Genomic DNA, 12,253 nt, shown 5'->3' with positions numbered 1-12,253 from the left:
AATATTTGAATCCAAAAATGCGACTGTCCGAAATTGACCTCGAGCGACCGCGAAGAAAACGGAGGAACTGGTCTAAAATGCAGGGGTACATCCGTCATAATTGAAAAAGCTCGGCCAGCTAAATCTTGAAGGAATGTGTTGCTGTGGGGCCCTCACGATCACGGACGCACATCGAAGAAAATCAACGGCCTAGATGAATTGGGGCGTGGATCTGGGGTTCTTTATAAGGTGAATTTCTTCAACACTGCAGAGTCCATTTCCATTTTCCTTTTGAACCAGAGTGGCGGCACTGCTTCGGACAAGGGGAAAGCAGAGGTTTTTTCTCTACTGATAGAGAGAGAATCTCGAAGCTAGGGCGAGAAAGGGGTGATTCATTTTCAGCGAGATTTCAAAGGTACGGCTTTAGTAGTTTTATCCGATTATTGGGTGGGTTTAATCCGGCAATGGATTGTGAAATGATTGGGTTGTTTCGTTGGTGTTGTGTTTCCTTTGTGATTTGCTTGATCTGTGAGGGTAAATGGTCTTGGTAATGAGATCTACGGGTTTGTGCACTTTTTTTGTGAATCGGGATATGTGGATCTGGAAATGGGGGTTTTGAGAGTTGAGGGATTGGAATTTGATGACTTGTTTGAGTTTCTGATCGAATAAATTTGACTGCTACGCTGAATTTGTTGAAAATATTTACTGATTTTGACTTGCCCGTTGATTACTGTTTTTACATGTGTCGTAGTGTTTTCCCCTAAAATTTGATCAATAGTATGATTTGGTGGCAGCATTGTAAGTATTGTCAGGAAGTAATCTTTGTAGAAAATATATGATACTAACTGCTTATGATCGATTTAAATTTGACGATTTTTGTAATTATGCTGATATTGGTCAGATCGACTTAAGATGATGTCACATTGTGTTGTATTACTGTCAATTCTCTATGTTAATGAATAATAGTCGTTGTTATATTGTTTCTCCAGAGCACATTAAGAAATGGCCGAAGCCGAGGATATTCAGCCCCTTGTCTGCGATAATGGAACCGGAATGGTCAAGGTAACACTTCTGATTTGAACAAACGGAAACTCATCTTTTTCGGTGTTTTCATTTGATCCAACATCTAGTTAATGTGTAAAATGCTTAAATTTAAGTCGATGTGAATACTGTCAGGCTGGATTTGCGGGAGATGATGCCCCAAGGGCTGTGTTCCCTAGCATTGTTGGGCGCCCTCGTCACACTGGTGTGATGGTTGGCATGGGCCAAAAGGATGCTTATGTTGGTGACGAGGCTCAGTCCAAGAGAGGTATTTTGACATTGAAGTATCCAATTGAGCACGGGATTGTCAGCAACTGGGATGATATGGAGAAAATATGGCATCACACATTCTACAATGAGCTTCGTGTGGCCCCAGAAGAGCATCCGATTCTCTTGACAGAGGCCCCTCTTAACCCCAAGGCCAATCGTGAAAAGATGACTCAGATCATGTTTGAGACATTTAACGCCCCTGCCATGTACGTTGCTATTCAGGCAGTTCTTTCCCTGTACGCCAGTGGTCGTACAACTGGTAAGCAAATGCTAAACCATTTTATTTTCCCCTGGTCATGATTTTATAATTCCTTTATGTTTAAGAATCATACCATTGTACTAGAAACTATCAACCCCTTAAATTATTACACTCAAATTATCATAGGTAAAATAATTTTATTGCATTATTATTGGTAGTGTTCAATCAAGTTAGACTATGGTATATGGTGGAAGTTGTACACTTGATTGAGTTCTATGAAGTTTTCTTCAAGCATCTGTTGTGTAAGATCAAAGTTCTTAACACAATAAATTAGAGGAGAAATCTCATGTCATTGATGGGTTGGTTGTAGGTATTGTTCTCGACTCTGGTGACGGTGTCAGCCATACAGTCCCCATCTATGAAGGTTATGCACTCCCTCATGCGATCCTCCGTCTTGACCTGGCTGGGCGTGATCTGACCGACCACCTCATGAAGATATTGACGGAGAGAGGCTACTCTTTCACCACCACAGCAGAGCGAGAAATTGTAAGGGACATCAAAGAGAAGTTGGCATATATTGCTTTGGACTATGAGCAAGAGATCGAGACGTCCAAGACCAGCTCTGCTGTGGAGAAGAACTATGAGCTTCCCGATGGACAGGTCATCACCATTGGCGCTGAAAGATTCCGGTGCCCTGAGGTTCTGTTCCAGCCATCGATGATTGGAATGGAAGCCGCTGGGATTCATGAGACCACTTACAACTCAATCATGAAGTGTGATGTCGATATCAGGAAGGACCTATATGGAAACATTGTCCTCAGTGGTGGATCGACCATGTTCCCGGGTATTGCTGACAGGATGAGTAAGGAGATCACCGCTCTAGCACCTAGCAGCATGAAGATCAAGGTGGTGGCTCCTCCCGAGAGGAAGTACAGTGTCTGGATCGGAGGTTCCATCTTAGCTTCTCTCAGCACATTCCAACAGGTAACGCAATATGCAGATTGCTCAACCACTTTTAGCCTTAATCAAGTAGTGCTGACTATTGATTTGGTTGTTAACATTTGCAGATGTGGATTGCCAAGGCAGAGTACGATGAATCTGGGCCATCGATCGTCCACAGAAAGTGCTTCTAAAGAGATGATCATTGCTGGTGATGAGATTTGGGATGCTGCTATTTGCTTTTGCTTGTTAGTTTCTTCGTGTTTTTTCCCCTCTGCTATGAGCCTTTTAAAATTATAAGATTTGAAGCCTTGGACATGGCAATGAATTCATTTTTTCCATTTATGTTAATTTGTAGAAGAATTTGTGTATTTATTATAATGTTCTGAGTTTTGGTTGAAATCCTACATTTCATCATTACATTTACCATGCTTCTTCTTCTCAGTTCTTTGCTTACACGTTATAGATAGCTCATACTTTACACACACTCTCTCTCACACACACAAACACACATCCACAAAAGTGCAAGTAGCATTGTTTGGTTTGATTAGTTGCTTAAATATAAAAACAATTTAACTAATGTTTTCTAAATAAATTTTATGATTAAATTGCGAGATAAGTGGACATAAAAACCACCAACTATAACCATAAAATATGGTTGCATTTGAATTGTGGTTGCGGATTTTAAACATTATGTCATCATCCAAAAAGCCAACACCACTTCCTTTCTTGCCTTTGCAGCCATCTCAGCATTCATTGCAGATGAATTAACGAATTAAAGTAAAAACATTTCTTGCAAACACTCATTGATGCAAAACAAAGCATTTGGACACAATCTCATCAGATTTGGTAATGACTAAAAGACACACACAGCGAACTAAAAGACACTATACATGTTTGGAGTGGCAAATCTTGATATAATTCGACTCTTGTTAGAAATCAAGATTCGATGGCCTGGCAGTATCGGTGTATCCTCGCAACGACAACTCCGGGCCTGCCTCTTTCCTCTCTCTATCATCTCATGATGGCTGTGATATCGTCGTGTATGAGTTTCCCCGTCCCATAAAACAATCTCTAACAAGCGAGTTCATGCTTTCGTTGGTATGATCATCTGTCAGCCATGAAACGGATAACTAAAACAAAGATAGATAATAACCATCGGAGAATCGAGTCACCTTGAGCATTTGCAGAAAACACACCATCATTCAGATGGAAGAGCACCCAAATATAACATATATTATGCTACATGAAAACAATATTGAATGTCCAGTTTAGCTATAAGTATAGTAGAGGAGTACTATCTATTGTTGTTTAATAATCAATCAATTAGCTGATTTGGGCTTTACTAGTCCATTCAGTTTTGTAGTGCTAAACCAGATTGCCCAATACAAGCCCATAACAGGCCCACTTTCTGGAGCGCTGACGTGGTACTTTGGGGGTCCCACACGCACTGCTGCACAGCTACACCACAATTACTACAGAATATCTTCTCTCCTCTCTATCCAGCTTCGTTCTCAGCTCCATTTCACACAATTCATCTCATCCTCGCCCCAACCCAGATCCCTAAAATTCTTAATTCCTCTGTTCTTAGAAATGGAAGCCGTAATTTGTTTCCAGGTTTTTTATGCCCGTTTCTACTATTAAATCTTTTGTTTTCAGGTGAATTTCCGTCGGTTACAATCTCTGTAGTTTGTTTTCTTCCGGCCCCCTTTTCACTGTGTTTTGCAATTTGGTTGACCTGGATATGCTAGGATAATTTTTCCCCCATTCATCAGCTCAATTTTTTAAAAATTGAAGTTAGGGTTTTGATTTAACTCTCCAATTGACCAGTTTGATTGCTGGGTATCGGATAGCTAGGCACGATGTATTTGTGTGTTCATCTCTGAAATTAGGGTTTCTGTAATTTAGCGCAATTCGTGCCTTTCATTTTATAGAAATTGGGTGCTTCAATTTGGTGTTATCTGTTGAGAATCGTAGCTGTGCTCGGTAAAATTTTGTAATGGCGGAAGAGAATGGTAATACAATGAACCTCGATCTCAATTTGGGGCCAGTTGATAATTCTAGTGATGGCGGTGGTGAGCCTCGGTCGGGTACTTACGTGGACCCTGCAATGAACTTAGAGGATTGGTTAGACAGTCCAGTTCATCGTGTTAGGGAGGTCGTTAGGCAGAGAAATCATAGGTGGCGATCGTTTTGGAGGCAGCTCCCAATCCCCTCAGAAACAAGGAATCTTGCTTTGGAATTGGCTGATGGGAGTGCACCGCAGATTGGTGAGGGTAGTGTGGCGTCCGAGGATAGGCCTATTGAGGTAGCTAAGATATGTGAGACCGTGGCTGGTTCTGTCGAGGATGAGGATCTCGGTAAGAAGAAAGAATGTGCTAAGAGCAATGGTGAGGAAGGTAGTTTCTTTGATTGCAATATATGCTTAGATTTAGCCAAGGATCCTGTTGTCACTTGCTGCGGCCACTTGTTTTGCTGGCCATGTCTATACCGTTGGTTGTATCATCATTCTGATGCCAAGGAGTGTCCCGTTTGCAAGGGAGAGGTCTCCACTAAGAACGTGACGCCTATATATGGCCGTGGCAACATTGTCCGCGACCAAGATCTTGATTCTAGCCTCAAGATCCCTGTCAGGCCCCATGCCCGCCGGATCGAGAGCTGGAGGCAAACTATACAGAGGACTGCAACAGCCCTCACTATCCCCGTGGAGGAGATGATCAGGCGCCTCGGGAGCGCCTTTGACGTAAACCGGGAGCTAGCTCAGATACATTCCCGGCATCCTGATGGCCTCCGCGACTCCCCAGAGAGAAGCACGGCTTTGCTCAACCGGTTCTTGACTTCTAGAGGAATGCGCAGGGAAAGAACTCCGACGCTCCCACTTGATGATGTGATTGACCTAACAGAGAGCAGCCCTCCTAACTACGAGATGAGAGAGAGGGAAAGGGAGAGGGATAGCCGTCGTCTCACATCACTGTTGCTTCGCAGATCAAGCTCCCATCGAACTGCTTCATTGTCTAACCTCACATCTGCAGTCAACTCAGCGGAGTCTCTTGCTGCCATTGAGTCGTATTTCCAGAGCAATGCGGTGGAGAGGAACCCGGAGCTTCCCCTTCCAGTGGTGGATGATAGGGATTCTGTGTCCAGCATTGCTGCTGTGATACACTCTGAGAGCCAAACTGTGGACAATGCCATAGAAATCGATTCCACTGTGGCGCTCTCAACTTTGTCTTCGAGGAGGAGGAATGATGCTTCGAGAATCTCTGACGTTGACAGTGGAGATTCGCGCGCCCCACGGCGGAGGAGGCTCAACTGAGGTGGTATATAACCAGAGGGATTTAGATATGCTTTTAACATTCACTTTGTGTTTTTCAAGTGTTTACCGTGAAGGTTTTTACCTAGAAAAACTAGTAACTATATAATCAATCATGTCTCAAGTTTTGTTCCCTAGTTTAAGATTTTTCCTTGTTTGTAGTTTAATGTTTGTTCAATCAAATCATATATGTAGCTTGTCAAATTTATGATGAAAAGAAGCACATTTGGTCAGATTTTTCAAACATGTGACCTTGTAATGATTTAATGTGTAAATTTCAACCCATGCTATACTACTTGACATGTTTCCAAATCAATAAATTCTAGGTGCTTTTCAAATCAAGATATTGTATTCAAGAAGTTATAGACAACAAATCATAGGAACAAATTGTTCATGTACACTGAAAAAATTATTGTTCTGTTTGAAATACACAATCTTAACAATCCATGGTTCAAGATGCATGGATTAGATTGGTTTCTGATCCTTCCCTACAAATTCCACATTTTTAGTAATAAGATTATTTATATCGAATATGCTATTTAGATACACCCCACCTTAAAATAATGACAATCATACTCAGAAATTTTATGGAAAATAATGCTCTCGCCGTCCACGATCAAGTGACACAAATTGACTCGATTCAGATTTTAAAAAATGTAATAGAAAGTGGGAAGAAAAAGTTAGTGAAGTGTGTCCTACTTTTATATTGTAGTTTTTATAAAAATGAGATGTGTTAGTGGAATGTAGAATCTAAAGTACTAGTAAATAGCATCTGAGACACTTAATTGTTGATGGAGGAAAAAAAGAACCTTGATACACTTAATCGTGGACAGAGGAAGTATGTTATATAGATTTATAGAGATTTTTTTTATCTGAAAAGAACATCAAAGTACATAATTTCTATCTCTCTTTGTTGGTTATGGGGCATAGAATGATTAACATAGATAGAATGATGCTCAAAATGTTAGGGAAAGGGAACATCATGAGAAAGTGGCAAGTGTTGCTTCATGTCCAAGGCATCACCACCACTATTATTTTGTCAGTATTTAGGCATGCCTTGCCCATTTCCATTTTCGCCGATGTTAGTGCGTTTCTTTACTTTTTTTGTCAATATATTTTTATGAAAATAGAAGAGGATCTATCAAGTTGAACCAAATCTAAGATATTATTCCTCTCGACCTTTATGTAACTTTACTACTTACACATATTTTTACTACAAGGGTGCGATTGATAGCATTGCTTATATAGTTACTTTACTACTTACACATATTTTACTACAAGGGTGCGATTGGTAGCATTGCTAGTGTTTTAATAAGTTCCTAGATAATGGCTTTTTCCAGTATTTTAATAATTCAATTTTAGTGGATGTGTTCATCGTCAGCATGTTAGAGCACCATGTAAGCCTCAAACTTTAAACTTGAGTTGTTCAAATAAGCCACACCAATAACGGCATACATGTGGTTGTCAGAGACCTCGATTTACCGCCGCCAAGGAGTGTCTGGTGCTGCCTCTGTGTTTGTAGAGATCGAAAACTAATAAGGCAATTTGGGCATAAAACTCCAAAACAAGAGGTCGGAGAAGCGGAGAAAAATTAATACCACAAAATTTCTGGGATAGTGAACTGCAAGAATCGCTGATTCTATTGTCAATTTCCGCGAGATCCGGGGATTTTGTGTCGGGTCGTCTGAATAATTCGACCTCTACTAAGCGGTGGAGAAGATGAGATAACTCCCATTTTTTGGGCTTTTACGTGTTTTGTGGGCTTGTATGGGCTATCAATCATGTCCTAACTTTTTAAAGGATAAAGGTCAAATTTGAGTCCATATTAACTGATCGATTAATAATTGCTTATTGCCTTATTGGTTGAATTGTATTGTAATTTTATACGTAAAGCATTAAATAGTGTCATTAAGTCATATATATTCTATAGCAAGCTAGATTACAATAAATAGTACTACTATGAGAAAGAAAACGAAATCGACGAAATAGCCTCGAACGTAAATAAACACGTAATCATGTTTCAATTAACCCCATCTTAATAAATTAAACCACAGGATCCAACAAAGCTATAAATGTAGGGATTATTATATGGTTAAGAATTAGGCCCTCTATTAACATTTTTTAATGAATTTGGTCATATTATGACTAGATTGATTCAACTTGGATAGGGTACATGCTTTTAACACTATAATCAAAAACTAAAACTAAATCTACACCCTTGGATTTTGAAATAAGTGGATGAAATTAAAGCTCACAAATTTCAATAAATAGTAGACAAAATATCAACAAAAGGGTAATATAGTCATTATGTTATCATATGATAATTTTCATGGGTGTTTTCTTATATCAACGTAGTGTATTACAAATATCACCAATATGACATTAGAATATCAACACAAGTATAAGAAAATATCAATACAGTTTTATTGATATTTTACCTACATTATAATGAGATTTTGCATACACTATATTGAGATTTTTTTTGTATTTGTTGATAAAATCTGCTTATCAATATGTACGAAAATTGAAATATAATTTGTCAAATTTCATCACCCGAACATCGTCGGAACATATGCAATTGAGATCTTGTTGGAATCCTTATAAAATTATCTTTAATTTGATATATTTTTTGCGAAAAACTAATTTAAATCGAGAGAGTTACGTAAATTTAAAGTTTAGAGATGATTTTGATGAGGAAAAAATTGACATTAATATTCTTTAAGTTTATTTAATAATTTTTTAATTTAAAATATAATTATTGTGGCATTATTTTAACCACTAGATCTCCTAATCTAATGACTAAGATTTGATCTTAATTTATGATTGCTAATTAGTTAGCAATTGATCTATATAAATATATAATAAAAAATTTAAGCATAAGAATGTTGGACTATTATGCCCTTGAGTATATGTTTCTTTTGCATCAAAAAAATATTTAACTTCAAAGTTGTACCTATTTTTAGATTGTTATAGTATCAAATTTTGCACTTTTATGTAAAAATATAAAACAATCCAAAATGACTATTTTAACGCATTGCAGTTATGTCAAAAAATCATTTCCCTTAATTTAAGTAAAAAAAAATTTGCCTTCTTTTTGTTGAATGAACTAGACATTAATTTTGCCTATCTTAATGAAAATTTTCAGGCTTTCGTGTATTAGTGTCTGCTTTATATTTCCCATATTTATAATCCGTTAGTTTTTATTTATTATTACATTGAAATAGTACTAATAATAATGAAGTACAACTACTTTGATGAAGATTGGTCTATTAGATTTCATATTCAATGTATTGAAATACAAATATGTAGTTAATGTGGAGAGTTTTAGTTCAAAACTTAATTTCTAAATAAGACATTCGATCTCGTTCTTTCATAAGTGGAAAATAAAAGGGTATTTGTGTAAGTGATTAAAGTACTAACGAACACTAACTATTACTCCATTAATAATTAATTATACCTGGAATTAATCTTAGTCAACCATAACTAATTTTTTTATCCACAAACAAACAAAATCATTAACAATTCACACATTTTTCCAGCCCATGTGCAGAGCTACATAAAACTCCTGCAGCAACAGATTACACATTTCTCTGTTTCATACAATTGGATCATCACCAATGTTCTTCTTCCATTGTATCAACCTATATTCTTCAAGTAAAAAGAAGAAAAGGTATACTAATAAACAACAATTGGATCCTCACCCAAGTCCCAAGTGTTTCATCTTGTGTAACAACACAACTAACATAACACACAGTAGCATAGAACAGACGACGAAACACCATTCGCGATAGAGGATCCCGTGTGAATGCACACACCTTAAATGTGCAATGTATAGTCTTTACTTCACCTAAGCTCTCTTGTGCGATTGCTGCTTCTGGTTCAGCCTCACCAGCAGCTCCGCGTAGAGGATCTCGTTCCATGCATCGGGCACTCCCGGGAGGCACCAATGGCTGCAGTCTTGGAAGATCAGTGGCGACCGCCTCTCCTCCTCCGTGTAATTCAGCTTCCTATAAATCGAGGGATGCCCATCCTTCCGATAATCTGTCAATTTCGTTATGTTCATGTAACCTACCGAGGTTTTCATCCCTCCAAAAACGCGCTCAAGAACACGCATCTTGTCCAGATAAGGCGAAAGAAAAGCATCATTCTTGATTGGCTCTGTTTCATTGTCACACGCCCCCCCAGAATTCCACTGCCCTCCACTGAAAATTTTATGCGCATTGCCTTATCAAACCAAGATTGGAACAAAATCAATCCAAGAATGTGAAGGGATTCACCTGAAATGCGAGGCTGAGTAGCCTCTGAAGAACACGAGGGACTTTCTTGGATCGACATTGGCATCAATCCATCTGCCCCACGTCGTTATAGCTCTGCGAAAGGCCTCAAGAACATTCAACTCGCTATACACATGGCTACCTTCTTGATAGTAGTCCTGCCTGAGAAAATGTAACATGATTCTTTAGCAACAACACAAACTTAAAGTTGATTTGTTTCTAAAATTTTATACCCTTTTGAGGTCTTGTCATGAGTCCACCAGTGACCAGTGTTGAACAAGAGCACATCTGCATCTTTGTATTTATCAGCAAAGCTGCTGACTAGATCAAGTCGAAGCGTCTCCTTCTTCGTTCCGTTCTTCTCTGTGAATTCCCATTCTTGAACCAAGAAAGGAGACACGAACAACTCCACCGTGCAGTTGAAGTCCTAAACGGATCGATAAAACCAAGTTACAGCAACTCAAACACAAGGATCAAATCAAAATTTCGTCGAAAAAGGGATCATTCGCTTACTTCAAATCGAAACGAATAAGAAGCTTCGCTTCGAAAAAATTGCCTCCCTGAAACCTCATACACTTTTTTCTCATCTTTCACAGAGTTTTTCAGAATGCAAATGAGTGATTCCCACATATTCCTATTTAGAGAATCACCAACAAAAACCAGCCGTTTCCCTCTCAGAATTTCCAACATATGGCTTCCATTCAACCTGAATATTTCCAACATTTAACACAACGCAGATGAATATGAATCAATCAATGCAATTAGGTAAGATGTCACTCTATCTAAACATCTACTCTACACAAAAGGAAACTCGATTACTGTAAAATTGTTTAATACTCCAATCAATTCACACAAACCTGGGCAAATTGCAGGATTTAGGCTTCCATTTAAGCTTAAGGTAGGAATTATCAGGCCTGCCATTGAGGAAACAGTTGAACTGTTCATCAATCAATGAACAAGAGCCAGGCGAGTACAACGGATAAGACTCATCTCTCACCCAATTTCCATCAAACAGATCACACTCGGCCAACTCATCAATCACCCTCGAATAATCGACAACATTCTTCACCAAAGAAGCCGAATTCGCAATTGTGCTGTGGTTCCTCTTCAGAGACTCGGTTAGAGTCTGATTGCGCTCCAATCGAGTCCGATTACTGATCGGTTGATTAGAAACCTCCGCATTGGTAGTTGAATTAGGATTAGACGATGAATTGGGGAAGAGGAAGAAGACGATTGAGGATAAATTCGATGTGTGAGCGCCGTGGGACGGAGCTGAGGAGTTGATGACGTCAGGGGTGAAGGCGAGGAAGATGGTGAAGGCGATGGAGAAGAAAACTAGGGCGTATGCGATGGAGGCGGTTTTAGTGGTTTTGGAGAGTGAGAGATTGGTTTTGAAGTAGGAGAGGAGAGTTCCGCCGTTGAGAGGGGCGTACTTCGCTATATCCGCCATGGACGAAGCAGGAATTGCAGTTCCCCAAATGTACTTGCAGAGAGAGGAGAGATAGATACAAGTGATATATGTATATTCTCTGCAATGAGTGTATTGTGTGAAATGATTCTTGAAGAAATACCGTTAATGATGTGATATGGTTTATTGATTTACAAAGTTCACGCATCAAAAAGATTAATTTATATCGGCAAAATTTATTTAGGCATAGCTACAAACGAGTATTCCGATTTAAAAGTAAAATTGGGTTGAAAAAATGTGATTAAAAAACAGAGCACCGTCATTAAGCCTCAGTTTGTGTCAGGCAATAGCAGTAAATGCAAATCTAAACTAAATTTAGTGGACTCTCACTTCATAACAATTTTTTAAATAAAAGGAATTTAACTTGTCGGTTACAAAAAGGAAAGACATTTGGAATTATTGGCGCAATAAGTATTTTGAAGGTATGTAACTTTAAACACTTTTTAAATCTTTACTTAAGTGGTGAAACTCCCACACTGTGGCTGCCAGCATTCGATCCTGTCTGCTTAGGGACAATCTACCACTCAGGAACCAACTGAGTTAAGCCCGTGCGGGCATTTTTTAAATCTTTACTTAATTACATGTGTCGTTACTTGTATTTATTTATGAATTTAAGAGCAATCACAGTTTATTTGCAACTATCAAATACTGAGTAGTACTAAATCTCTTTATTACTACTATTTAAATACATAGTGGTTTAAATAAGAAATTATCATAAAATACGTTGTAATCTTAGTATTATGAAAAAATTGTTGCCGACACAGTAACTGCCT

General features: G+C 38.5%; 3 protein-coding genes across 3 annotated transcripts; 2 read left to right on the top strand and 1 right to left on the bottom strand.

The window, feature by feature from the left end:
- Positions 1–267: 267 nt before the first annotated feature.
- LOC121768456 (actin) lies at positions 268–2,830 on the top strand. The gene is made up of 5 exons (XM_042164979.1): positions 268–394; positions 969–1,041; positions 1,156–1,549; positions 1,860–2,473; positions 2,557–2,830. Exons 2-5 carry the CDS (start codon positions 982–984, stop codon positions 2,620–2,622), a joined length of 1,134 nt encoding a protein of 377 aa, XP_042020913.1. The 5' UTR covers positions 268–394; positions 969–981; the 3' UTR covers positions 2,623–2,830.
- A 1,095-nt stretch (positions 2,831–3,925) lies between these two features.
- Positions 3,926–5,982, top strand: LOC121768124. The gene has a single exon (XM_042164503.1). It carries the CDS (start codon positions 4,428–4,430, stop codon positions 5,739–5,741), a length of 1,314 nt encoding a protein of 437 aa, XP_042020437.1. The 5' UTR covers positions 3,926–4,427; the 3' UTR covers positions 5,742–5,982.
- Positions 5,983–9,201: 3,219 nt separating this feature from the next.
- Positions 9,202–11,608, bottom strand: LOC121768123 (protein trichome birefringence-like). The gene is made up of 5 exons (XM_042164502.1): positions 10,870–11,608; positions 10,526–10,718; positions 10,246–10,439; positions 10,016–10,174; positions 9,202–9,940 (listed from the first exon to the last, which is right to left on the bottom strand). The coding sequence occupies exons 1-5, from the start codon at positions 11,460–11,462 to the stop codon at positions 9,586–9,588; spliced, it is 1,494 nt and encodes a 497-aa protein (XP_042020436.1). The 5' UTR covers positions 11,463–11,608; the 3' UTR covers positions 9,202–9,585.
- Between the last annotated feature and the right edge of the window lie 645 nt (positions 11,609–12,253).

This window comes from Salvia splendens, chromosome 15 (genome assembly GCF_004379255.2).
Source record: "Salvia splendens isolate huo1 chromosome 15, SspV2, whole genome shotgun sequence".
In the NCBI taxonomy this organism is placed as follows: Eukaryota; Viridiplantae; Streptophyta; class Magnoliopsida; order Lamiales; family Lamiaceae; genus Salvia; species Salvia splendens.
The sequence above is the reverse complement of the archived record's forward strand: the minus strand, read 5'-3'. Positions and strand labels throughout refer to the sequence as shown.